Source organism: Gadus chalcogrammus, chromosome 14 (genome assembly GCF_026213295.1).
Source record: "Gadus chalcogrammus isolate NIFS_2021 chromosome 14, NIFS_Gcha_1.0, whole genome shotgun sequence".
In the NCBI taxonomy this organism is placed as follows: Eukaryota; Metazoa; Chordata; class Actinopteri; order Gadiformes; family Gadidae; genus Gadus; species Gadus chalcogrammus.
The window spans coordinates 28097891-28124458 of NC_079425.1; the positions used below are offsets into that span (position 1 = coordinate 28097891).

A 26568-nucleotide genomic window follows, 5' to 3' on the forward strand; every position below is an offset into this window, starting at 1 on the left:
AGGGTGTGTAAAGTATTTTAAGAAGCTGCATTATTCTCACATAGCCACAAGGGGAGCAAGACCTTATTGAAGGCTGCTCCCTCCACAGAAGGCAGCACCTTTAGATATGTGAAGAAGCCGAAGCCATTACGTCACCCCGGCCACGCCCACTGCATAGGCCACGCCCACTTTACGTCCTCTATCGGAGGACGTCAAGTGAAGAGGCCAGAGATCAATAGGTAGACGGCAGAGAGCCACCGGGCCTAAGCCCGGAGGCTTGAAGTAGATCACGGTATTTTCCTCTCCACGCGTTAGATACAATTCCCTCCCTTAAGCTTCATAGTTACCATACCGAAACATGCCTACTTTATAACAAATAAAGTGAGTTAAAAGCAACCCGGGATAGGTGTGTAAGTAGAAGGTGCTGGATGTGAATAATGGTTAACATGACTGATATCTGAAGGGTTAACCTAACCCTAACCTAACCCTTATGACTGAAGGGTTAACCTTACCCAACCCTAATGATTACTGAAGGGCTAAACTAACCCTAATGATGACTGAAGTTTAACCTAAACCTAACCCCCCAGTAGTGTTTAGTACTGATGGTGTGCTTGAATACATCCCAACTGTGTTGTGTTTTCTGCATCTCTGATCATCAGACCTTCCCTTTGGATGGAGAGAGAGAAGGTATTCAAGGCACGCCGATGTTGTTCCAATGTCTCTCTTCCCTTTGTTGTGCTAGGCCGTTAGTCAGAGCGAGGACACTGCCCCGTCCGGTTAGGCTGATCCCTGTGATTCATGTTGCGGACGCACAGCCAAACCCCGTCCACCCCAACCCTAGCCCCCACTACGGGCTGTTTTAACCTGTGTGTGTGTGTGTGTGTGTGTGTGTGTGTGTGTGTGTGTGTGTGTGTGTGTGTGTGTGTGTGTGTGTGTGTGTGTGTGTGTGTGTGTGTGTGTGTGTGTGTGTGTGTGTGTGTGTGTGTGTGTGTGTGTGTGTGTGTGTGTGTGTGTGTGTGTGTGTGTGTGTGTGGATAGGGCGTAGCATCATGAAAACGACCTCAACGTTCAGGTTCTACAGAGACTTGTCTTGTTGGAGAGGAACGCATTCCTGGGAGCTTTACTCACGTAGACCACAAGGAGGACCAGGACTAGGACCAGGACTAGGAGGACCAGGACTAGGAGGACCAGGACTAGGAGGACCAGGACTAGGAGGGCCAGGACTAGGAGGGCCAGGACTAGGAGGGCCAGGACTAAGAGGGCCAGGACAAGGAGGACCAGGACCAGGACCAGGAGGACCAGGACTAGGAGGACCAGGACTAGGAGGACCAGGACTAGGAGGACCAGGACTAGGAGGACCAGGACTAGGACTAGGACTAGGAGGACCAGGACTAGGAGGACCAGGACTAGGACTAGGACTAGGAGGACCAGGACTAGGAGGACAAGGACTATGAGGACTCTGGTTAGGGTTAGGGTAGACTAACCACTAGGAGGACTCTAACTAAATGTTTATCTTAAAATGTATGAAAAGGTGAGAGAATAGTCCAGTGGTTCCACTCGGCTGAAAGGTATTGCGTTTGACCAAAATGCCGCAGATGAAGCTGGAGGCGTGGGTGAATAAGAGGTTGAACTAACTACAACTATACTAACCCCCGCCCCCGAGCCCTCTATAAGACCAGGGTCCACCCCTAACCCAAACACCGAAGGCCCCAACAGCCTTCTCCATACAGGCCTGCACAAGCATCTGGTCAAATAAACAGACATTTGTAGAGTCATTGTGCTGCCCTTCTATATTAAAGGTAAACCAAAGGAATCCACCGTCTCTAGATGCATCATCAATGGGCTCTCCCCTTGGTTAAAAAGTGCTGAGAAATTATCACAGCAATCTTATACAAAATCAAGTCTCTACCATCTCTCTTGCGTCTTCTCATATTGGCCACAAGGAGGACCAGAACCAGGACCAAGAGGACTAGGACTAGGACCAGGACTAGGAGGACTAGGACCAGGACTAGGACCAGGACTAGGAGGACCAGGACTAGGAGGACCAGTAGTAGGAGGACCAGGACTAGGAGGACCAGGACTAGGAGGACCAGTAGTAGGAGGACCAGGACCAGGACTAGGAGGACCAGGACTAGGAGGACCAGGACCAGGACTAGGAGGACCAGGACTAGGAGGACCAGGACTAGGACCAGGACTAGGAGGACCAGGACTAGGACCAGGACTAGGAGGACCAGGACTAGGAGGACCAGGACTAGGAGGACCAGGACTAGGAGGACCAGGACTAGGAGGACCAGGACTAGGAGGACCAGGACTAGGACTATGAGCACTCTGGTTATGGTTAGGGTAGACTAACCACTAGGAGGACTCTGGTTAGGGTTACGGTAGAATAACCACTAGGAGGACTCTGGTTAGGGCTAGGGTTGACTAACCACTAGAAGGACTCTGGTTAGGGTTAGGGTAGACTAACCACTAGAAGGTCTCGGGTAAGGGTAGACCAGGCAACCCTAGGCACGCGCCACCACTGGCACGTGACTAGGAGGACTAGTCCTCCTAGTCCTAGTCCTGGTCCTCCTAGTCCTGGTCCTCCTTAGCACACAAAAAAAAAAGAAAAACATATTTTTTATTTTAGTATTATTATTAAAAATGTTGACGCACAATGCGGCAGCATAATCATTAGGCCTGTTTTGGGCATTTCCTCCCAGTGCAAATATGTTTAAATGAGTTACTGAAAGCAGTGTTCTGAAATGGGATCAATTAATAGTTTTTAAACCGGTCGTGAGTAATAGACAAGAAAATATTGGGAAAGCCAGCAACAGGAAGGGGAGGAGTAGCGGTGGAATCCGACGCTAGCGCTAGAGACGCTGTCCATTTCCGCTCAGCCAGACTACTCGTTGCCAGACCCTACAGCTTTCTAGATGTGGGTCTGGATTTCCAGGCTAAGCTTCCCTCATTTTACATCATAAAAATGACACAATGATGATAAAAAATGTTACAATGTCTCAATTTAAGTCTGTAAATCATGCCAAAAAAAAGAAAAAGAAATCGGCCAATACGGATACACATTAAAAAAACGCAAATATCGGCCGATTATATTTGCTGGCCGATATATCGGTCAATCACTAATAACCACCAGGAGGCCTCAGGTTAGGGTTAGGGTAGACTAACCACTATGGTTAGGGTTAGGGTAGAGCAACCACTAAGAGGACCAGGGTAAGGGTTGACTAACCAATAGGAAGGACAAGGTTTAGGGTTACGGTAGACTAACCACTAGGAGGACTCTGGTTAGAGTTAGGGTAGACTAACCACTAGGAGGGTTAGGGTTAGGGTAGATTTACCACTAGGAGGGTTAGGATGTCATTTGTTTAGTCCTTAGTCCCAGCTACAGTCACAAAGGCTCTTCACAGGCTACACTATACAAACTATACTAACTATACTAACCCCCGCCCCGAGCCCTCTATAGGACCAGGGACCACCACTAATCCAAAACACCAGAGAGCCGAGGAACCCCTGAGAAGAACACAGGAGAGATCAGGTCTCCTTCCAGGAGAAATAAAGGCTAGGTACGATTATACAACTTTTTAGATTAGTAATGTGTTTAAAATAAAAAGATTTGCACTCCAAGGAACGACCCGTATAAACTTGCTTAGGTCCTTAACTTTAAACTCGAAAGACTGTATCCAAACATTTAAAGCCTTTGACTACCAGACAAACTAACCCTAAACAATCCAAACATCAGTAATTCTGCACTATGTGTGTCATGGCCTTAATGTCACCAGCCCTCGGGCCCAAACCATAATGGCACCAGCTCTCCTCTTTTCTTCTCCTTCTCCATTTAAAACCTTTCTTTCATTGGCTCCCCGACTCCCATTGTGCAGTGTCCCATCCTGTGTATGTCTGTACCCTCCTGTACTACTACATTCTCCGTGCTCGCGTCTCCCTACCACATTCTGAGTGTGAGCTGGGGGCCGAAGGCTCCGCTCGTCTAGAGCCTTCAGAAGACTCTGGCCTTTACTGAAGAGCAGGAGCAGTGAAGCAGTGAGATCTATTTCTTCAGGAGCGCCGCCCTGCTCACCCCAACCTGCTCTATGTTCCTGTCTGAGGAACCAAGAGGGTTAAGATGCTTCCTTCAACATGTTGGTGAAAAGTGTCAACTTGTTGTCTCCATGAAGAACAACAGGGCTGCCAGCTCTCCCTTCTCAGGGCAGGAGAAGGTCCCTGCTGTGCATGCCTCCTTCTGGAGATCCACACTCCTGAGCCGATGAGGGACTCACCCGTAGCTTATCGGTGATGCTCTCACACTCGGCCATGAGCTGAGGGATGATCTCCGCCTGCTTCCGCAGGTTCTGCAGCTCCTAGGAGAAGACAACATTCAGACGGTCAGCTCCCCCCTTCACCTCCACAATACCCCAGAACCACCTCCTTAGAGCTGAACACACACTAAACAGAACGGCGCTGGTGTAGTGAGGAGCAGGAGAGTCTCTAGCTCAGAGCTTCTGCCGGTTCAGAGGCTCACATCTGCATTCTTATCTGTCGGCATCTTGAGGAAGACATGAATCTGAGTTTCTTATGAAGGGCTATGTATACGAATATAATCCCATTAAAGAATACTGGAGATTTTCAGATCCTCCTAAGGAACAATGTGAGTTGAAGTGATGATTGCTGTACTGCTTTAGGCTGCACTCGGGAGCCATTATTCCTTCATGCTCACCTTATTGTAGCAGAGCGAGAAAGCAGACTGTTCGCTTTGCAGTCTCTCATCCAACACATCAATCCAACAAGCACCTCCTACTTTATCTTCCAGGTCTTGAAGCTACTGCTCGGTCGGTCGGTCATAAAGTAATAATGTTCAGCCAACCTCGAATAGTTCCACTTTTAGTTAGCTTCACTTTATATGGTTTATGAAGATCAATTCCTTCCAAATCCGTCAAAATCATTTTGACAATTATTCTGTTTCGTCTGACTAATAATGATTCATAATGATGCATGAATAATGATCATCTGGCCCCCCTCCTGTTAATTCCCAATATCCAACAGACCAGCTGGGGTGAATCTCAACCACTCACTCACCCCCCAACCCCAGAGGCTACAGAGCACACTCACCCCCCAACCCTAGAGGCTACAGAGCACACTCACCCTCCAACCCTAGAGGCTTCAGAGCACACTCACCACCCAACCCTAGAGGCTACAGAGAACACTCATCCCCTATTAGGGGAGGGGCCTCCATGAGGGCGTACGTTTCCGCTCACCTGTTCCTTGTCTTGTAGCTCCGCCTCCAGCTCCTGCACCTTGGCGGTCAGCTGAGCGTTCCTCTCCTGCTCCAGGCTGACCTCCTTGCACTGGGCTTCCAGCTCACTGATCTGAAGTCAACACAGGAGAACATGGTTCACAAGTTCTACTGAGAGACGGATCAGAAGGTAGAGATTATCATTTTAGTCATGCATTGAATCAGTGTTTATGCATTATAGACTAATCTGAGTCTTTTTAAGATTATTGTGAATCTTGAGGGGGAATATTTATTTATATTTTATAGAATACCGATACAGTCATTTCCCCCAACAGCAATACCTCTCTTAAAAAAAAAAAAAAAACCATTCTGTGACCCTCGTTACACAGAAACTATTTTAATTGTTTCAGTAGAAACTATTTTCAGTAGAAAAAGTAAATCGACCCTAAAACTCGTAAAAGTTATATTCATAAACAAACTAGTAGAGTGGCCAATCAGAAGCCCTTCTGCTCTGAATTTGTGAAACATCAGTCATTTGAAATCATGCCTCCGCCTCCATACAAGAGAGAACAGCATCACTGAACAAAAAACATTTACTACCAAATCATATCTATCTTTATTTTACATCAAACCAGCATAGAGCCACTCCCCAATTTAGGAAGAAACATCCGGATGAAGTAGGAAACCTTTCAAGGCATACACTGAAGTGGTGCTCTGCTGTCTCCTGTCAGAGACAACGACCAAGCCTCCTCCTCCAGCATCGCCATCACCCCCATAACCACCTCCACCACCAATCTCCCCTTCGCCATCACCAGCCTCACCCCCACAATCACCATCACCACCTCCACCCTCACCCTCACCCCCACCCCCACCTCCACCAGCAGCAACCCCCTCACCACCACCCTCACCTCCACCAGCACCCCCCCTCACCAGCACCACCCTCACCCCCACCAGCACCACCTCCACCCTCACCCCCTCAACACCACCACCAAAGCAAAGGGAAAATGTGTGTTCAGAAGAGACTAACGGTACGTCAGTACAGACCAAGGGGCGGTATGCCCACCAAAGAGCTGCACAGTTGGGTTAGGGTTAGGGCTGCAGTGTCGGGGAGGAGTGGAGAGCCCCACCTTGTCCCGCAGAGCGTCGCTCTCCTCCTTGCAGACGCTAAGCTGCTTCTTCCAGCTCTCCACGTTGGCCGAGGACTCAGTCAGCGCGTCCTCCAGCCGCGCGTTGCTCTCCTGCAGCGTCTGGAGCTCCGTCTCCCACTTCTTGGCGTTGGTGTTGCTGTGGTGATGAGGAGAGGGGGGGCTTGAGCAAGGCCGGCGGCTTGTCTCAACCTGGGGGCTCCCCAAACTCTGTGTGACCCCCGAACCCTGTGTGACCCCCTAACCCTGTGTCCCCCTGGCCCTGTGACCCCCTAACCCTGTGTGACCCCCTAACCCTGTGTGACCCCCTAACCCTGCGTGACCCCCTAACCCTGTGTGACCCCCTAACCCTGTGTGACCCCCTAACCCTGTGTGACCCCCTAACCCTGTGTGACCCCCCAACCCTGTGTGACCCCCCAACCCTGTGACCCCTAACACTGTGACCGCTAACCTCCTACCTCTGTTCCACGGCGGTCTTGAGGCGGTCGTTCTCGCTCATGAGCAAGGCAGCCTCGGGGCCCACGTGGGAGATCTTCTCATCGTCGGTCCCGTTGATGCTGGAGGCCTGGGGGGTGGAGGGGTTGGAGGGGGTCACACGCCCCGACTCCTGACAGGCCAAGGAACAGACGACAATGTGAGCCCCTGTTCTAACCGTTCACCTCTCTGTCCAATATTAACATTGATAGCAACTATAGTAGTAACACTGTAACACTAACACTGTAAGTCACACTATAGTAGTAACACTGTAGCACTATAATAGTAACACTGTAGCAATATAGAAGTAACACTGTAACCATAACACTGCAACAGTAACACTGTAGTAGTAACACTGTAGCACTATAGTAGTAACACTGTAGCAATATAGAAGTAACACTGTAACCACAACACTGTAACAGTAACACTGTAGTAGTAACACTGTAGCACTATAGTAGTAACACCGTAGCAATATAGAAGTAACACTGTAACCACAACACTGTAACAGTAACACTGTAGTAGTAACACTGTAGCGCCATAGTAGTAACACTGTAGCAATATAGAAGTAACACTGTAACCACAACACTGTAACACTGTAGTAGTAACACTGTAACCATAACACTGTAACAGTAACACTGTAGTAGTAACACTGTAGCACTATAATAGTAACACTGTAGCAATATAGAAGTAACACTGTAACCATAAAACTGTAACAGTAACACTGTAGTAGTAACACTGTAGCACTATAGTAGTAAGTTACACTATAGTAGTAACACTCTAACAGTAACAATGTAACCAACACTATAGTAGAAACACTATAGTAGTAACACTGTAGCAATATACACTGTAACAGTAACAGTAACACTACAATAGTAACACTATAGTTACACTGTAACAGTAACACTATAGTAGTAACACTATAGTTACACTGTAACAGTAACACTATAGTAGTAACACTATAGTGACACTGTAGCACTATATTAGTAACACTATAGTAGTAACGATATAGTAGTTACAAAATGGCCTTAAACAACCTTACCAGAACCATGTGTTTTTTTCATTGTCATAATTTTAATAATAGTTAAAAATACATGTTAAAGAGAGTATGCTATATAACTGCTAAAATTCCTCGCACATTTAAGCCTTACTTAACGTTTATTAAATCCTTAAAGTAGCTTTGTGTTCTTATCTGCATTAGAGGGAAGGCTGTGATGGTATGCTGGTCCATAGCTGGGTGACGTCATGAGGTCAGGGTGATGTCATGAGGTCAGGTGATGTCATGAGGTCAGAGTGATGTCATGAGGTCAGAGTGATGTCATGAGGTCAGGGTGATGTCATGAGGTCAGAGTGATGTCATGAGGTCAGAGTGATGTCAGGAGAGGAGGGTGATGTCATGAGATCAGGGTGATGTCAGGAGAAGCGGGTGATCAGACTGAGGGCTACCTGGGAGTGATTGCTTGATGTCTCCATTTTCTCCTGAGATTTGTCTCTGGCCAGTTTCGCCGCATCCTTCACCTCTTGGAACTTCTCAGCAAACTAAAGGAACACAACAGGAGCAATTGAACAGAATCCAATCCAAATCGACCACTTGTGTTTGCAATAATAATTATAATAAGTGCTGTCAAGCGATTAAAATATGTAATCGCGATTAATGTAATAGTTAACTCAATATCCCTTGATTTCTTTGTCCCATTAATTTCTCATTTTAATGCTCTTAACAACATGGAGAAGTGCATCGGCTTGCCTTGTGCAAATGTTTTTTTATTGATAACAACATTGGCATATACTAATCAAAACAGCCTATAGTGCAATTAAACGATGAATATGCAAACATACTGCCTTGAACATAGCAGTCAGGCTATTAATTCTTTGTTTTTGAGGCAAAGAAAAAAAAAAAATTGCGTTAATCGCGCGATAAAAAAAAATTAACGCCGTTAAAATTGGTTTGCGTTAACGCCGTTAATAACGCGTTTAACTGACAGCACTAATTATAATATATTATATTGAAGAGCTGAAATGAACCCTGAGCTGTTCAAGGATCTGGGTCAGATCTTCTGATCTTTTAAAGTTCTCCTCCTCTATAGTAACGACTGTGTACCAACCTTCGCAAGCTGCTGCTCTGAGCCGAAGCCAAGGCCGAAGACTGTGTTGGCCCTGCTGTCGGCCCACTGGCCAAACTTCTGGGAGGTCTTGGTGAAGGTCATGTTGGGGGTGATGGTGCTGTTGATGATCACCTGTAAAGGAGAAGAAGGAGAGGAATGATGAATTTGCGACACTCTGAAACTCTGTACAATTTATGAAAAGGTCATTTTTATCAGCAGATAGGATTTAAGTTAGAGGCTGCTGTGGTCTGGGAGTTGCCCCCCATCTGCATTGACTGGATGACTCGCAAATGGGTTATGAGACACAATATAAGCGTGTTAAAGCTAAATGTCCGAGACCGTGGAGAAAGCCTAAGAATGGGTTTAGTGTTAAGGCCCATACACACCCTACGATTAATACGGATAGGGACCCTTGAGTCCGGTCCCGAAGGTCGTTTCGTTCGTCAGTGGGTCCGTCGGCTCTGAGCTTACGATTCCGGATTGCTCCGGGAGAAACAGAGCAATACCAATGGAAAAAGTCCAACCATTCGCGAAAATAGAGAGAGAGTAGCATAATATTTGATATGTATATACATATCAAATATGTATATACCTTACCTTACCTTTTTATTTTATTGTTCACCTGATTTATTAATGAGTAGGCCTAACTGTTCATTTAAAATGGTGCAACATTTTGAGGAGAGAATCTTTTTGTTGGTGAGAGGTATCACATGCCACCGCCGTGTAGACCTACACTTTTTGCGCCTTTTTTGGCAGATTTCAGATAACACAAAGCAAAATCATCTCCCTCACAGATGCCATGTTTGCGATTGTCGATGCCGGTAATTTGTCACACAACAGTCACTGCCCTCTAGAGGATGTATTGCTTAACATCCATAACAATGCTGAAACCTGTTATGTTATGTGACTTCTGCTCTCAACCAAACCTGGTCGGGAACAGGTTTTCAGCCAAGTCTATTGGGTTAGATCAGCGTGCGCAGCTTCCTAGCCCCACCTTTGACAATGGCGTCACCATTACTTGGTGTTCCCGTGGACCTTGGAGCCCGTATCGTACAGGGGTCTCTCAGACAGAGGCGATCCCTTGGCATTGCCTGAGAATATTCTTTATGAGAGATACAGGTTCTCATCAGAGGGTATTCGCTATTTGATCTTGTAGGACCAGTCTTAAATTTCTGGGCGGGGGGATCGACCCCCTAGTGTGAAGCTTAAAAAGTCCCAATTCTCATGCAAATGGAATGCTTATTCGCTGAAGGTTATGGAATTATATTTTTGTGCCTATTTCGAGATTGAACCCATATTTTCAAGGCCTTGCTGGCACGACATCTATGGGGGTAAAAGGCATGAAGATAGACCGGCGAGATTTGAACCCCGGCCACTGGCATTCGGTCTTATACTAATCCACTACGCCACCGCCGCTACCTCTCAGCAGTTGAAAACCTATGCAATACATTTCTTATATAGGGTGTATTTAAAGTGAATTCCCTGAATTATAGAATAAGGTAGGTTGGACGTTGCTTAGGCATCATTCTATTGGGATTAATGGCGGACAATTCTGCACGTGGCACAGTTATTTTATAGACAATATGCAGAAGCTTTTCAGTTACACGCTTTTATATCGACTGCTTGATCTATCCAATTTTTAAAGGTGAGTAAAATGACGTGACAAACGCCCCTTTCACATAAACGCGCATTAAACCTAAAGCGGAAAACCTGGCTTGACTAATCGAATCCTAAGTGAGCTTCATAGTACCATTTAACTCTGATCACGGGTTGCGTCTCTGTCGATCAAGGCTTTCCCAAGAAAGCCTGGGTATGTTCAGCGAGGTTCGTAGTACAGGGCACTGATGTCATTGTTTGGAAGAATCAGGACATCACGGTTTGATATTTAGATAACATGAAACTTCCTTTCATGGTTTGCTTTTTACTTAGCATAACAATATCATGGTTTGGTGTTTAGTCGACATGAACCCTCCATCCAGGGTTTGATTTTGATCTGGTATAAAACTTGCTACCTTGATCCTCACTTGCTAATTATGGATAGCATGAGAATGTGGTGCCAATGTAGAACAGACTCATTCTTCCTTGGTTCAAAGACCAGCCCTACCCAGTCCAAAGCTTCAACCAAGCCCTTAACGTATGAGGGCCCAATGCTCCTACCAACACAACACCACTAGTTGCATATTAACATTCCTCCACTGACGGATTGGATTACTATAACCCAAGGGGGGCTGGACTTCTCTGTGCACATCTAGCTATCATAGTAGAGTCTGTAGCCTACTATTAATTATTGACTTCAACAATAACTATTTGTGCAGACTCTGCAACCACTAGATGGATCCATCATCAATTTAGAAGCCACCTTATTTTTCCCAATGATATTTATCTATCTATATATATATAATGATATAAATTATGTCCATTCATGCACCCATGATCACAGTATATACAGATCCAAACAAAGAGCTACCCGATCTTACCAACCGGATAAATCTTTAGGGACGAACACACCCAAACCCATCAACACATACCTGCCATTGCTAACCCAGTAACCTAAGAGTTCAAATGACTTCATCAATATCTGCTAATGTAGTGAGTCAGCTGTTGTAGATCCACAGGGTCGTGGCTGGTAGAAGCCATCTGCCCTAGCATCAGATTACATGCATCTATTAGCTGCTACTAAACAGGATTCATAACAGCTGATCTAACCAAGCTTACTGATGTAGTCAGCCATGGCCACACAAACACACACACACACACACACACACACACACACACACACACACACACACACACACACACACACACACACACACACACACACACACACACACACACACACACACACACACACACACACACACACACCAAAAGATGTGCAAGTCCCCCTTACAATTAGGTGACAGAAAGAGACTTTAATCACAGTGATTCTATTGTCCCACGGCAACATGGCTTTGAAAGCAGCAGTGCTGAAATGAACAAGTGTCTCCAGTCTTCTTGAACGCCCCCACATTCTGTTGAATGAGGTGTCTGCAAAACACACTTCACCAAGTTGTTCCTAAGCACACAGTGCGAACAGTTAGGGTCACTAGGTTAGGGTCACTAGGGTTAGGGTTAGGGTCACTAGGTTTAGGGTCACTAGGGTAAGGGTTAGGGTCACTAGGGTTAGGGTCACTAGGGTGAGGGTCACTAGGGTTAGGGTCACTAGGGTTAGGGTTAGGGTCACTAGGGTAAGGGTTAGGGTCATTAGGGTTAGGGTCACTCGGCCACAGAATCTTTAAACATGCTGAAGGCGGTGTCACCCTGCAGGCCTGATATGAATATTAAGTCAGATAGTTGGTAAGAGTTATATAAAGACAAAAATATATATACAAAGACATGGAAATAAATGATAAAGAAATACATAAATGACACTTCAGACACTGGTATTGTGTGGGCATGCAAATGACTAAGAGAAGTAAGGGAGCAAGTCACAGAGTGGGAGTGAAGGAGAAAGAGAGACAGAGAGACATAGGCAGAGAGTCTGAGCGAGAGGGACTGAGAGACATAGAGAGAGTCAGAGCGAGGCTGTACGCTAGAGAGAGAACGTCAGAGAAAGAAGCGATTGACAGGAGCAGCTGCTGTGGCCGGGAGTTGGACTGTGTATCAAGTAGCAGAGAAGGAGCAGAGGCACAACAGGGAGCTAGAAGAAGCTAAGAGGAGCAGAGCCACAACGAGGAGCCAGTGGGAGCAAGGAGGAGCAGAGGAGCAGGCCTGACGGAGGGTAAGGGTTAAGGTTAGCCGTTAACCCTAACCCTGAGGAGCCCGGGAGCCCGGGTGCCCGGGGGGGGGGGGGGGGGACCCTTTAAATAGTCGTCCTCTCTGGGTGATATAGTGGAGCGTCGGTTTCAACTACACATTCTGGAGCTCTTACACATGAAGCTAAGTATTACCACTCTGTTTCTGCTCCTAGGAGCATCACAGCATAATCAGGTAACAGGGCTAGCATCGTTGATAATGAAAGTGTGTGTGAGATAGAGATAGATAGATGTATAGTTGTGCTGTATGTCGACTGGTGGACTTCAGTGTGAGGTTCCCATCGCCAGCACGTGGTGTGATCGCCTTCAATCGCCATGGAAACACGCTACCCTCTATCTGCTGGAGGAAGGAGCACGATGGGCAGCGAGCAGCAGCGTCTGCTGGGGTGGTGAGCCTTGTCAAGTCTTGGAGAACATAGGAGTAAATTTAGAGCACAACCGTGGCTGTACAGACAAGGTCCTGTGGACCAACCCTCCCTCCTTTACCCTAGCCCTAACCCTAATCCTCCCTCCTTAAGACTAGCTCTAACCCTCCCCTCCCTCCTTAAGACTCGCTCTAACCCAACCCTCCCTCCTTAAGACTCGCTCTAACCCAACCCTCCCTCCTTAAGACTAGCTCTAACCCTCCCTCCTTAAGACGAGCCCTAGAGGACTAGAGGGTTGGGTTAGACTAGCTCTAACCCAACCCTACATCCTTAAGACTAGCTCTAACCCAACCCTCCATCCTTAAGACTAGCTCTAACCCAACCCTCCATCCTTAAGACTAGCTCTAACCCTCCCTCTTTAAGATTAGCTCTAACCCTCCCTCCATAAGATTACTCCTAGCCCTAATCCTACTTAAGACTAGCTCTAACCCTAACCCTAAACCTCCCTCCATAAACCTAACCCTAGGGCATTGGTTCTCAAAGTGCGGCCCGCGGGCCAATGGCGTCCGGGAGAAACATTCCTGGCGGCCCGCAATGACATACAGATGCAAGTAAATAAAAAATAAAATAAAAAGTTTTTCTCTTTTTTAATTATATCAATATTAATTTAAACAAAAAGAAAAATTATTAAGAGAAAAGTCGACTCTCTAGCATTCAATTAAATCCTGTTACATTTGTTAGTTTTAATCCGACTGTACATTACTTTGAAAGGATGAACCTCAGTTTCGTGATTTAGACCTCACTTGACCTCACTCCCAGAGGTCCACGGTGCAATGTTTTTTTTCACCACTGGTATGCTGACGGCGTTTCCTGCCTAATTTTCTTTCCTTTGGCGGCCCTCAGTCAAATTTTGGGTTCCTAAATTGGCCCTCAGCTGTCAAAACTTTGAGAACCCCTGTCCTAGGGTATCTTTATGAATAGTAAACTGAGAAGATTAAGGGGGAAATTTACTTCTGGAACCAGTTGCACTCTATTGCATCCAGTTTCATTGTGTCGACGCCCGTTGGTGGCGCCCTGTGGGAAAATGAACGGAGAGGTTCCTGGCTAACAGACGTGTTATGTTACATCCTTCTATGCATTATATTTTGGCTCCATGAATCAGATGACTTTTATCCCTTATATGGCTTCCTGTAGCGGGTAGTTTCTCAACCGATACTCCCTTGGTTGAGTCTGGTTAGGAGACCTGGTCGATGTGAACCCACGCACCTTGGAGCCATCCACGCTGATGATGCGGTAGCTGTTTCGCGTGCTGTCGTAGAAGTAGGAAACGGTGACCGCCTGCTTGCTGGCAGGAACCCAGTTCTTCTTGGTGGTCGGGTCGATCTGGAACACATGGGCCCTGGTGGTGAAGATGGGCTGCTCCCTGGACAGGAGGAGCAGGAGAGAGACACAGGAGGAGAGGAGGAGGAGGAGGAGGAGAGGAACCCAGGAGGAGGAGAGGAGGAGGAGGAGAGGAACCCAGGAGGAGGAGAGAGACACAGGAGGAGGAGGAGGAGAGGAACCCAGGAGGAGGAGAGAGACACAGGAGGAGGAGGAGGAGGAGGAGGAGGAGGAGGAGGAGGAGGAGGAGAGGAACACAGGAGGAAGAGGAGGAGAGAGACACAGGAGGAGGAGGAGAGAGACACAGGAGGAGGAGGAGAGAGACACAGGAGGAGGAGGAGGAGGAGGAGGAGGAGGAGGAGGAGGAGGAGGAGAGGAACCCAGGAGGAGGAGAGGAACCCAGGAGGAGGAGAGAGATACAGGAGGTGGAGGAGGAGGAGAGAGACACAGGAGGTGGAGGAGGAGGGGAACACAGGAGGAGGAGGAGGAGAGAGACACAGGAGGAGGGAGACACAGGAGGAGGAGGAGCAGGAGGAGGAGGAGGAGGAGAGGAACACAGGAGGAGGAGGAGGAGGAGGAGGAGGAGGAGGAGGAGAAGAACACAGGAGGAGGAGGAGGAGGAGGAGGAGGAGGAGAGGAACACAGGAGGAGCAGGAGGAGGAGAGAGACACAGGAGGAGGAGGAGGAGGAGGGGAACACAGGCGGAGGAGGAGGAGAGAGACACAGGAGGAGGAGGAGGAGAGAGAGAAAGGAGGAGGAGGAGGAGGAGAGAGACACAGGAGGAGGAGGAGAGGAACACAGGAGGAGAACACAGGAAGAGGAGAACACAGGAGGACAGAAAGAAAGAAAGAAAGAAAGAAAGAAAGAAAGAAAGAAAGAAAGAAAGAAAGAAAGAAAGAAAGAAAGAAAGAAAGAAAGAAAGAAAGTAGTCTGTCATTGTCTTTCTGAGGATCGGAGGTCCACATCTTGAATGACCTGAACCCGTGGCCTCAGGGCCTCGTGGCCCCGTGGCCTCAACGGCCCTTGGCCTCAGTGCCTAGTGGCCTTGTGGCCCCGTGGCCTCAACGGCCCGTGGCCTCAGTGCCTAGTGGCCTCGTGGCCCCGTGGCCTCAGGGCCCCGTGGCCTCAGTGCCTAGTGGCCTCGTGGACTCGTGGCCCCGTGGCCTCAGGGCCCCGTGGCCTCAGTGCCTAGTGGCCTCGTGGCCTCAGGGCCCCGTGGCCGGCCTCAATGGAGCCCTCTGGTCCTTGGGTCTCAAACACGTCAGTCAACCTTCTGTTGGACAGAAGATGTCTGCACTGTGATGCAAACTGGAAGATCTAGTGCGGGCAGAATGTGAGTCAGCTCACTTCCTTAGCATCAAATAAAAGGCGTGTTTGTCTGTTTGTACTTCAAGAGAGGAGCGACCTCCAAGGAACCAGTGGGGGGGGGGAGTGAACATAGTGATAGAGAGAGATTCATTCTCAGTGCACCGAATGACTATGGAAATACTTGGTGTTCGATGCAGTGTGACGCTCTCTGTCTCCTCTTTCATCTAGTGCTCTCCTATTTCACAACAACTATATAAACTCAGACAGACACAATCAATCATTTAGTCATGCACCCATCAGTCTATAAGAACCATTGCTGTTCTGCAGCTAGTCCTTCTGAAGAGACACAGCTTGGTGATCACAGTTGCATTCTGGATTGGTTTTGTCTTAATCAGTAAAACAAAGAAGAATTTGGGTAGTTAAGAGGACATTTGGGACAAGTGAGGGAAACATTGTACAGTATTGAGAAAGAAAGCAATGAATGAGTTATGTTGGCGAGAAGCCGACGAAACAGGTTTAATAATCCCAACATTCCTGAGTTACAGGGAGAATATTGTTAATCAGACAGTTAGAAAATAGTGTATAAGCCAGAGGCTATCAAAGCATTTACTTCCACTGGAATTAAGGCCCTCATACAAATTAAAGCTACATACATGGGCTACCCTTTTTATCCTCATGTCAGAACTGATCGGCTTTGGGGAGAAACAAAACCCATTATACAGATCACTGTTGTCACACAAAAGCGGGCGGACACACACACACACACACACACACACACACACACACACACACACACACACACACACACACACACACACACACACACACACACACACACACACACACACACACACACACACACGACAACACAAGGGAGCTTAACTCTACCGTGAGCCTATTGACTCCAATATATGGGTAAGGGTAACCCAGGTTAGGGTTACGTTAACCCATGTTAGGGTAACCCAGAGCCCTGTTTCAGGTAGCTGGTTTTGAGGCAACACCGAGTTTGTTCGCTCTGAGTTAGTGGAAACTCTGGGTTTTCCGTTTCAGGTAGCAGGTTCAGCGCAACCGAGAGTTAGTTGCTGCGGCAACATACGCCGTGGGTCTAACCTGCTCGGGAGGTGGTTAGACCTACTCTGAGTTTGTTTTCAATAAGGCTGAAGGCTACGGAGCCCCTCTGGTGACATCTGGGAAAAAAATATATATCTGTTTGCCCGACTTAGTGATCTGTTTGCATGACTTGATAATCTGTGGCCACAATTTAATAAATTGCGGGAACGAGATAATTAATTTGTTGCCACAGTTTAATAATTTGTGGGAACAAGATAATTAATTTGTGGCCACAGTTTAATAATTTGAAGGACCAAGATAATTATTTTGTGGCCACAGTTTAATAATTCGAGTGTGGCTGTGTTGTCTATTGTCACAGCAGGGGTTAGAGGCATTTCGGCTATGGACAAGATATAAGAGATATCGTTCTATTTTAACCTCGGAATGAATTACAATGACATGCTAAAGTCACTTGCTGTTAGGCAAGGAGTTATTATAAGTAAGAGGCACTTAATTAGGCTGCTAAAAATGCACGGGTACAGCCGAAGACAATATGATGACCTCGGTGACGAGATAGACTTTATCATGCAACAGCTGAAGGGAAATGGAAACCTGCATGGATACAGATGGATGTACAGCAAATGCATGAAATTATTAATTGTCATTTGGCATCCTTGCAAATGATAATTATATCTGGCATACCGATTCATATGATAAATGAAAACCATATGGAATCTGCATCAATGGTTGCATAGACAGCTTTTCCCGTAAAATAATTTGGCTTAAAGCGGCATACACCAGCAGTGATCCACATGTCATTGGAGGCTACTTTATGGAGGCCTAGAGGAGTTCGGTGGCTTCTAAGGTCCGCCCGACACTTGGTGCTGGTGTAGCTGTCAAAACGAGGTCCATCCTCTATCACGTCACCGAGGTCATCATATTGTCTTCGGCTGTACCCGTGCATTTTTAGCAGCCTAATCAAGTACCTCTTACTTATTATAACCCCTTGCCTAACAGCAATTGACTTTAGAATGTTATTGTAATTCATTCCGAGGTTAAAATATAACGACATGCGTCTAACCCCTGCTGCAACAATAGACAACCAAAACATAAAAGACAACATAAGTATCTCGTTCCCACGAATTATTAAACTGTGGCCACAAAATAATTATCTTCTTCCCACAAATTATTAAACTGTGGCCACAAATTAGTTATCTCGTTCCCTTAATTTATTAAATTGTGGCCACAGATTATCAAGTCATGCAAACCGATCACTAAATCGGGCAAACAGATATATATTTTTTTCCCAGATGTCACCAGAGGGGCTCCGTAGAAGGCAGCTCTCCGACAGAAGGAAGTGTTAGAAATGGCATGTCCTTTTCTACGAGAGCCTGTGGACGTAGAGGCTGCGATCCTCAGAAGGAATCTCCGTGAGGAACGATTATTAAGACCCCGGTTGGATATAATTTATTTTCCTGATAATTTTCTTCCCGAGCGCTATCGTTTTTCAGCGCAATCTATCATTTATTTAGACCACCTTCTCAGCCCCCATGTTAACTGTCAAACGCACCGGGGGCATGCTTTAAGTTTAAGTTTTGTTTTTTTATCGCAATTAACGCATGTGCAGAATGATCCGCCCCGTGCATCCCACCCGCTCTGTACTACAGTCACTTCAACGTTGTGGCTTTCCCATGATCAGAGTAGCTGACTAACCACGGACCTATAACTGCTGCAAGTCAAGAAACTAATTTTAAGAATGCAAGGCAGAAAAGACCCTGGTACTGCTTTTAACCATATGCTGTTCTTCTCTACATGCACATGCTCAGCATAATCGTCTGCATTGTTCACCGAAATAAAACCCTTTGAGTAAACTGTTCAACAAAATAACTTGTCCCACCACAGCCCGTGTTCTAATAAAGACAATCTACTTATTATGAGGATTCCTTTATTTCCTGAAGGCACAAAAAAAATTAAGTAATTTATATTGGGTATGTTTTTAGAGCAGGGAACAGTATCCCAGTTTGCACCTCCCCCACCTTTAACTTATGTTCCAAAATTTGGATCTCCAAAGCATCCTTTTGCATCTTTTGAATTGTTACAATTGCATGGAAGTTGGTGAAGGCATCTGGTTCAAGTAGGGCGATGACGCCATCAGATGATTAGACAGTGCAATTATTACTTGAGCCAGAATATTGCCCCATCTAATTTAATTTCTAACTAATTATTTTGAATAACCAACCTCTTATAAAGGCACTTCTATCCTGGGGGGTGGGGGGGATCAGAGGAGCTCCCCCCAGTGATGCCCTCATCCACAGGACGCATACTCTGTTGGCTGAGGGCCATCTCCTCAGCCTCTGTGAGGGCTGCAGAGGAGGACCCCCTCCAGTCTGCCGGGCCTCTGCTTTTTTTCGATTTGCTAACATGGAGGAAAATGTTACCCTAATATTCAGTAAGCGCTATTTTGAAGACACACATATATATATATATATATATATATATATATATATATATATATATACACACACATACATACATACATACATACATACATACATACATACATACATACATACATACACACATACACACATACATACATACATATATATATAATGCATTTTGCCTAGGTGTAGCCTTCTAATATATCTAAATCCTATTAAATATTGGCTGTGTTGGGGTGGCTGGGAAATGTACTACTTACATTTACTGCTTAAATATAGGCCCATCACATGTTGAATATAGCTGTTAAATTAGGTAGAGCAGGCAAAACAGCACAATTGATTTGATTTCAATTAAACATTAGTTTACCTGTTTAAACTATATTTCTGTACTTCATCTTCATTTGCTGCCAAGTCCTCGTGGGGCAACTCGGGGTTGCGTAAATTGACACACACACACACACACACACACACACACACACACACACACACACACACACACACACACACACACACACACACACACACACACACACACACACACACACACACACAGCCCTTGTTCCCTGCAGCATATTGAATAAGTGGAAGATATTAAACTTTCCTCTTATTTTATTTTACTAATTTATTTTACCCACGCATTGACTTGTTCAGCTATTTACTGCCAAGCTCTCTCTCGCTCTCTCGCTGCCGCGGCGGAATTGCTTTTTTTTGTTAAAATGGGTAACTGTTCAGCATACGCGTTCATTAGAATTTCCAATTCCGTGGGGGAAAAGTAAGTGGATCTACGCTTTTGGTCCATGTTTGATCATGTTATCAGAGATCCATTGATGATGGCTCTTTATAGTCAACAGGCACGCCCTCAACCCAGAGTGAACATACTCAGAGTTGATTAAACCAACGCTGATCACCTGTTCTGAAACCGAAAACCCAGAGTTGCTTTTCAACCCTGAACTCTGAGTCAACCAACTCAGAGCGCAGGATTAAACTCAGAGTATGTTAAACCAGCTACCTGAAACAGGCCTCAGGTCTACATAGCTTGCTGCTTGAAGACTAGTATGAAGCTGGGGTTTCCCCCCGTTAGGTGTTAGGGTGAGGTGTGAGGGTGAGGTGAAAGGGTTATATCGTCATCAGGAACATGCTTCTGCCTCGTAGTAATGCATGCAGAGCGTAATAGCCTCAGCTTGTAACTGTTTGTAGCTGATAGAAAGTGAGGCGGTCTCATCAGAGATTGTGACACATTCTTCACGTTCCTAACCTCCTCACATTCCAATGTTAATGCTCACCAAACATGTTTCACCAGGGAGGGGCTGCCTGATGGGGAAACAAGAGACACTGCAGGGTTATCTAGCTATCTATCTATACATATACATATATATACACACACATACATATATAATAATCATGGAGAGGGACGGAAACCTCTCGCATACAACGCATGCAGTGGGATATCAGTGACTTATGAAGTACGATGTTGCGTTTGCTTCACTGTGTTCCCTTCACCTGGGATCTCCACCGGGCTGAGACACACGGACGACAGTATCTTCCCTTACTGCCTCTGGTGCAATGCAGGGGGGTGGGGGGGGGGGGGGGGGGGGGGTCAGGTATGCAACACAAGTCTGGGGGAGAGAGGAGGACTAGGGAGAGCAGAGGGGGAGAGAGGAGGACTAGGGAGAGCAGAGGGGGAGAGAGGAGGACTAGGGAGAGCAGAGGGGGAGAGAGGAGGACTAGGGAGAGCCGCAGCGTGAAGCAGATGGTCCACAAGCCCTGAACCATTTGCTGAGGAACCGTCTCCCACCATCCCACCCCACCCCCACCACTCCTTTATTCATCATGAGAAGCACCTTCTCTCCCCCCGCATCCCCCCTCCCTCTGGCAGGTCACAGGGTGAGGGGAACCCTGGAGGAACCACAGGGTGAGGGGAACCCTGGGAGAACCACAGGGTTAGGGGAACCCTGGGAGAACCACCCTCACCTGCAGCAGCAGCGAGAGCGAGCGAGAGACTATGGGAGGTGACAGAACAGCTAATCAATGAGGGTAAAGCAGCAGTGCCACCGCTGACCAGCCAGGCAGATTATGAAGCCGGCCTCAGTGAAGGCCTCTGAGCCGGCTTACTCTGAGCAGCCAGCCCTCACTAAGTCGGCTGGGATCGCACACGCTGGAGTGCGATCTCCACTAGAGTCGATGGCGAGCAGCGTGTGAAGCTTTACCTCAGTCAGCGTTACCTCAGTCAGCGTTACCTCAGTCAGCGTTACCAGGTCTCCCTCCTGTCATCAGTCAGTGTTATCTCAGTCAGCGTTACCTCAGTCGAAGTAACCAGGGCTCCTCCTGTCATCAAGAAGCTTTCCCTCAGTAAGCGTTACCAGTGCTCCCTCCTGTCATCAAGAAGCTTTCCCTCAGTCAGCGTTACCAGTGCTCCCTCCTGTCATCAAGAAGCTTTCCCTCAGTCAGCGTTACCAGGGCTCCCTCCTGTCATCAAGAGGTTTTCCCTCAGTCAGTGTTACCAGGGCTCCCTCCTGTCATCAAGAAGCTTTCCCTCAGTCAGCGTTACCAGGGCTCCCTCCTGTCATCAAGAAGCTTTCCCTCAGTCAGCGTTACCAGGGCTCCCTCCTGTCATCAAGAAGCTTTCCCTCAGTCAGCGTTACCAGGGCTCCCTCCTGTCATCAAGAAGCTTTCCCTCAGTCAGCGTTACCAGGGCTTCTCCAGTCATAGGTCAGCGTTACCTCATATGTTAAATCATTGCCCAATACTGTTTTGATATTATTTTTGCTGGTATGATTTAATCTAAATAAAACCAGGGAATGAATTACTTCAAATGTATTGCTTGTTCAGAAAGGAGCTTGGTACCACCAGACAGACATGATGCTTGGCTGGCTGGCCATGTCTCTACTGAAACACTGCAAAGAACTATCCCTCACCCTTCTGAAACACTGCAAAGAACTAACCCCCACCCTCACCCTACTGAAACACCACAAGGAATTAAACCTCACCCTAACCCTCCTGAAACCCCACAAAGAACTAACCCTCACCCTAACCTGACCCTCACCCTCCTGAAACACCGCAAAGAACTAACCCTCACCTCACCCTTCTCCCAAGACACATATCTGCAGTACATTTCCATCTCAAACCTGCTAGCTGAGTGGACTACAGATGGAACCAGTCGGTGTTAGAAGGGTTGGTGCAAACACAGGATCATAGACTGGAATTAATTGGATCATAGAGTAGTGATAATCGTTGCGATATATAATGTCCAGACTCTTTCAGGGTGCAGGAGCGGCCCTGGATAACAACACATGGCACTAGGAAACATAAACTGCTGGAATCAAATAAATTGAACATAAATGTATATATATATAAATAAAACTAGTTTAAGAAAGTTTTGAAGAGTTATAGTTAATTATAAGATTTTCGAATAAAGAACTGCTATCAGAGCGCTTTAAAAATGACATCCAACACACGCGAGATAGAGCGATGTGGACATTAATTAGACCTGCTGGAGGTTGCGCAGTGAGAGCCTGCTGATTGCATAACACCCGCTGCCCACACTGCAACACGATGGTGGTTTCACCTCCGAACCACAATCACACACGGAGCAACGCTGCCAGCCCTGCTCTGACAGACACACGCCCCCCAGCCCTCGAATACGGCGGAATGTTATGTTATAGGGCCTACTAATGAACACCATCCTAATTCAACTTAACTGAGCCCCACTCTTCCATACTTGAAAAGTCATAATTTGACTGAAGGCTTCCGAGAACCAATAATACGAGGAAGAACTTAAGATAGTGGGATTCACAGAAAACCACAGCCACATACACATGTATTAAAGTTACCCATGTATCAAAGTGATCCATGTATCAAAGTAATCCATGTTTTAAGTATTAAAGTGATCCATATATTAAGTATTAAAGGGATCCATCATGTATCAAAGTGATATATGTATTAAAATGATCCATGTATTAAAATGATCTATTTATTAAAGTCATCCATGTCTTAAGTATTAAAGTGGTCCATATATTAAGTATTAAAGTGATCCATGTATCCAAGTGATCCATGTATTAAAATGAACTGTATTAAAGTGACCCATGTCTTAAGTATTAAAGTGATTATATATTAAGTATCAAAGTGATCCATGTATCAAAGTGATCCATGTATCAAAGCGTGTCTCGGACTCACCCCATTGCGCGTACTTGAAGAACAGAACAGCTCCTTTCGCCCTGGCTATGCTATTGGGTTTTGTGTGAAAAATATCAGTTCAGAACATGAATTAAGTCCACTTGACGATCAGCTGGCAACAGACTTCATTCCTCGACCACAACCTCCAAACAAGTCCTTGGCACAGCGACGGCTGAAATAGGAGACGACTTGGTTAACTCGATCCACCGGCTCGTCAGGGTTCTTACGCGGAGATATGCGTCAAAACCATCCGTCTACTGCTCGGCTCGGTGTACTAATACATTAAGTTAGTGAACGCGTTTCGTTCCGGCGGTGCAAGACTTGTTTCTCCAGCAGATTGCGATCATCTGAGGAGCGGACAGAAGCGACAGCAGCGACACAGAGCGGTTCCACCTGCTCTGTTTCCACCCACACTTAGTCTGCTCTGTGAAGAGTTCATCCAACATCGCACTTCTATACAGCTGTACATCAACATAGAAATCCCAATCAAATACATTCCAATTAAAAATATATATTCATGAATTCACCTTTGACTCGTGGTAAACGTAAGACACTTACATGTTTATTGCCCTTGATGTTTGATTAAGCAGTAGCACTTGTACTGTTAGTGATTTTAGGATTTTTAGTGCTGTGGAATCTGTTACTTTATATACATATACAACTAATGAAAGGATCAGTGTCGCAGCAGAAAGCCGTCGACCCTTCAAGTGTTGGCGAACATGCGCCCACGGAACCAATGTATGTGTCTTATTGTTCAGGCGGAGCGGGTTTATTGGTGCACCTTTGTTAAGCTGTTTGCCTCCCACCTTACTTTTCTAATTGGATTAAACGGGCAGGTGAGGATGATGTTTTTCAATGCATCGCAACGTTCACCTGATCATAAATTAAATGAATTGATCAGTTAATTTGAATTGATTTCAGATCATCGTTACGACGTAATGTGATTTAGTGTAGATCCACTCCGGGTGAGGGTTAGGGTTCCTAACTACCAACTAAACTTACTAAATAACCACAGCCCTAACCTCATGTCGGCTGACCAATAGTTATTTATTTTGTACGCTTTTTGTTGTCTTCCAGAATGACGGAGAACACGGAGCACAAACCTGATTATGAGGAACGGTTTGCCCACAGATTCTCAGCCGACGACGCGATTTACCAGGTGTATCGGAGCCGGCCGGCAGACCCGCCGCCCATCGTGGAGAACTGGAGCTCTAGAGGCAGAGATCACAGGTAAATATCTGTCTCTCTGTCTTTCTGTGTCTCCATTACAACAGAGCAATTCAATTAGGGTTCTCTATTGATAACAAAAGAGGAAAACATTTGTTGAACGTTCGTTTTCATTGAGGTACTATAGTTAGTATAAACCTTCTGTAATTGCAATTAGATATAGCCCACATTATAGTCCTGGAAGTTAACCTTAAACCCATTGATCAATTTGATATCATGCTTTGTACCCGGAGATCAGGTCTTTCCTTATCTCGTTCTAGACACCGAGGAGGTGGTGGACGGGGAGGAGGAGGAGGAGGTCATGGCTGGCATGGAGATCGGGGTTGGGGAGGAGATCGGGGTTGGAGAGGAGATCGGGGTTGGGGAGGCGATCATCGCAGGCAGCAAGACCGTCGGGGTCATGAGAGTGGCCACCAGTCAGGCCACCAGTCAGGCCACCAGGGATACAACCCTTACAACCAGAGACCATACCACAGCTATTAATCCCAAAATCCTTTTCTGGCACTAGAATGTACAGCGCAGTACAGAGTCCCGGTCCAATACCTCGCCCTCATAGTGAAGATAAAGGTTTAACAATTTGCAGGGGTTTGTCCTATGCAGCAGAGAAGTTAGTTCATCATTAACAAGAAGAATGGTTTACACTTAAATCCTACTCATACTGATTATAGCTGCAGCTATTTTCTAATCTCCACCGGTAATCCAACCAATTATGGGAAGTAACCTGCATTTATGAAGGGGTGTGTTTTCCTTTGTTATATGAATAGGCACACTGTTGGAACTGAAAAAACATATGTTTATAATGTAGCTATAGTTGCTACATCATTTATACTTAATTTGTATTACTGAAATGTTCAGCTGGTCCGGATGCAGCTGCTGAATCTGACTGGCCCCTGAAACTGTATTTTACTTGAGTGTTGTTACTTAAGTGTTTTTATTTGAGTATTTCACTATAAGCTACACAAGTGTACATTGGTGGAGAAACCTCTTCAATAAAAATACGTTTCCTTTTTCTACTTAATATTTGAGATATTGATTGAACTGATGTGAGAGAAAATTAGTAAATAAACAATCTAAACAACATGATCAAAGGATAGATATTTAAATTGGTGAGTATGATTCCATTGATGGCTGAAATATGATTCATGGCTTGGTTAACTTTCTTTTATTTAAAGTTCTATTTGACCAGATTAGTTTCATATTAGCTATTCAGTAGTAGCAGTTAACGAGCTACAACACTGCATAAGAAACTATTTGCATTAAGTCGGGCAGAGAAGCAAGACCAATGAGGCAACACCGATGTAAATTCAAAACAAACTTTATTTATATAGGGCCTTTCGTGCTAAATTGCAATACAAGGTGCTTAACAATAAAATTGATAAAGAGAATGCTGAGTTAAATGGGTATTTCTTAAGGTTTCTTTTAAAGGTGTTCACATATTGTGATGTCCTCAGCTCCTCCGGCAGGCTGTTCCAGAGGCGAGGACCATAGACACTTAAGGCCGCCTTTCCATCGGTCTCTGTCCTCACCCGGAGAACATCTCAAAGGCCAGTACCAGAGGACCTCAGTAGATAGATAGATAGACACTTTATGATCCCTTGGGAATGCTCCTTCAGGGAAATTCAAAATTCCAGCAGCAGTGATCTAAAGGGAGCATACATCAGAAGCATCTTTGAGAAATATCCGGGCACTAGCTCATTGAGTGTTTTGAACATTAATAAGAAGATTTTAAAATCGATTCTAGAACTGATGGGCAACCAATGAAGAGACTTTGGGACAGGTGAGATGTGGACTCTCCTTCTGGTCTTGGTAAGTACACATGCTGCTGCATTCTGGGTGATCTCTATCTTATATAGAGCTTTCTGGGATTATATATTATATTAATTATCTGGTGGACTGGATTGACGAT

At 46.0% G+C, this 26568-nt stretch overlaps 2 protein-coding genes across 3 annotated transcripts in view; one reads left to right on the forward strand and one right to left on the reverse strand.

Annotated features, from left to right (window-relative positions):
* The window catches only part of homer2 (homer scaffold protein 2), a 29143-nt gene extending 4988 nt beyond the window's left edge, over positions 1-24155 (reverse strand). Inside the window, exons 1-9 of one of the 2 annotated variants that reach the window (XM_056607113.1) lie at positions 23994-24155; positions 23436-23607; positions 14350-14506; positions 8925-9056; positions 8266-8358; positions 6807-6955; positions 6331-6487; positions 5226-5336; positions 4251-4331 (exon numbers count right to left, since the gene is read on the reverse strand). In XM_056607113.1, the coding sequence (XP_056463088.1) occupies positions 4251-4331; positions 5226-5336; positions 6331-6487; positions 6807-6955; positions 8266-8358; positions 8925-9056; positions 14350-14506; positions 23436-23440 (885 nt within the window). In that variant the 5' untranslated portion in view covers positions 23441-23607; positions 23994-24155. The remainder of the gene's footprint in view (positions 1-4250; positions 4332-5225; positions 5337-6330; positions 6488-6806; positions 6956-8265; positions 8359-8924; positions 9057-14349; positions 14507-23435; positions 23608-23993) is intronic. The other variant, XM_056607114.1, reaches the window with a different exon arrangement.
* A 10-nt stretch (positions 24156-24165) lies between these two features.
* On the forward strand, positions 24166-26033 carry LOC130403015 (RNA guanine-N7 methyltransferase-activating subunit-like protein). Its single transcript, XM_056607115.1, has 3 exons — positions 24166-24271; positions 24513-24665; positions 24923-26033. Exons 2-3 carry the CDS (start codon positions 24514-24516, stop codon positions 25143-25145), a joined length of 375 nt encoding a protein of 124 aa, XP_056463090.1. The 5' UTR covers positions 24166-24271; position 24513; the 3' UTR covers positions 25146-26033.
* The last annotated feature ends 535 nt before the right edge of the window (positions 26034-26568 follow it).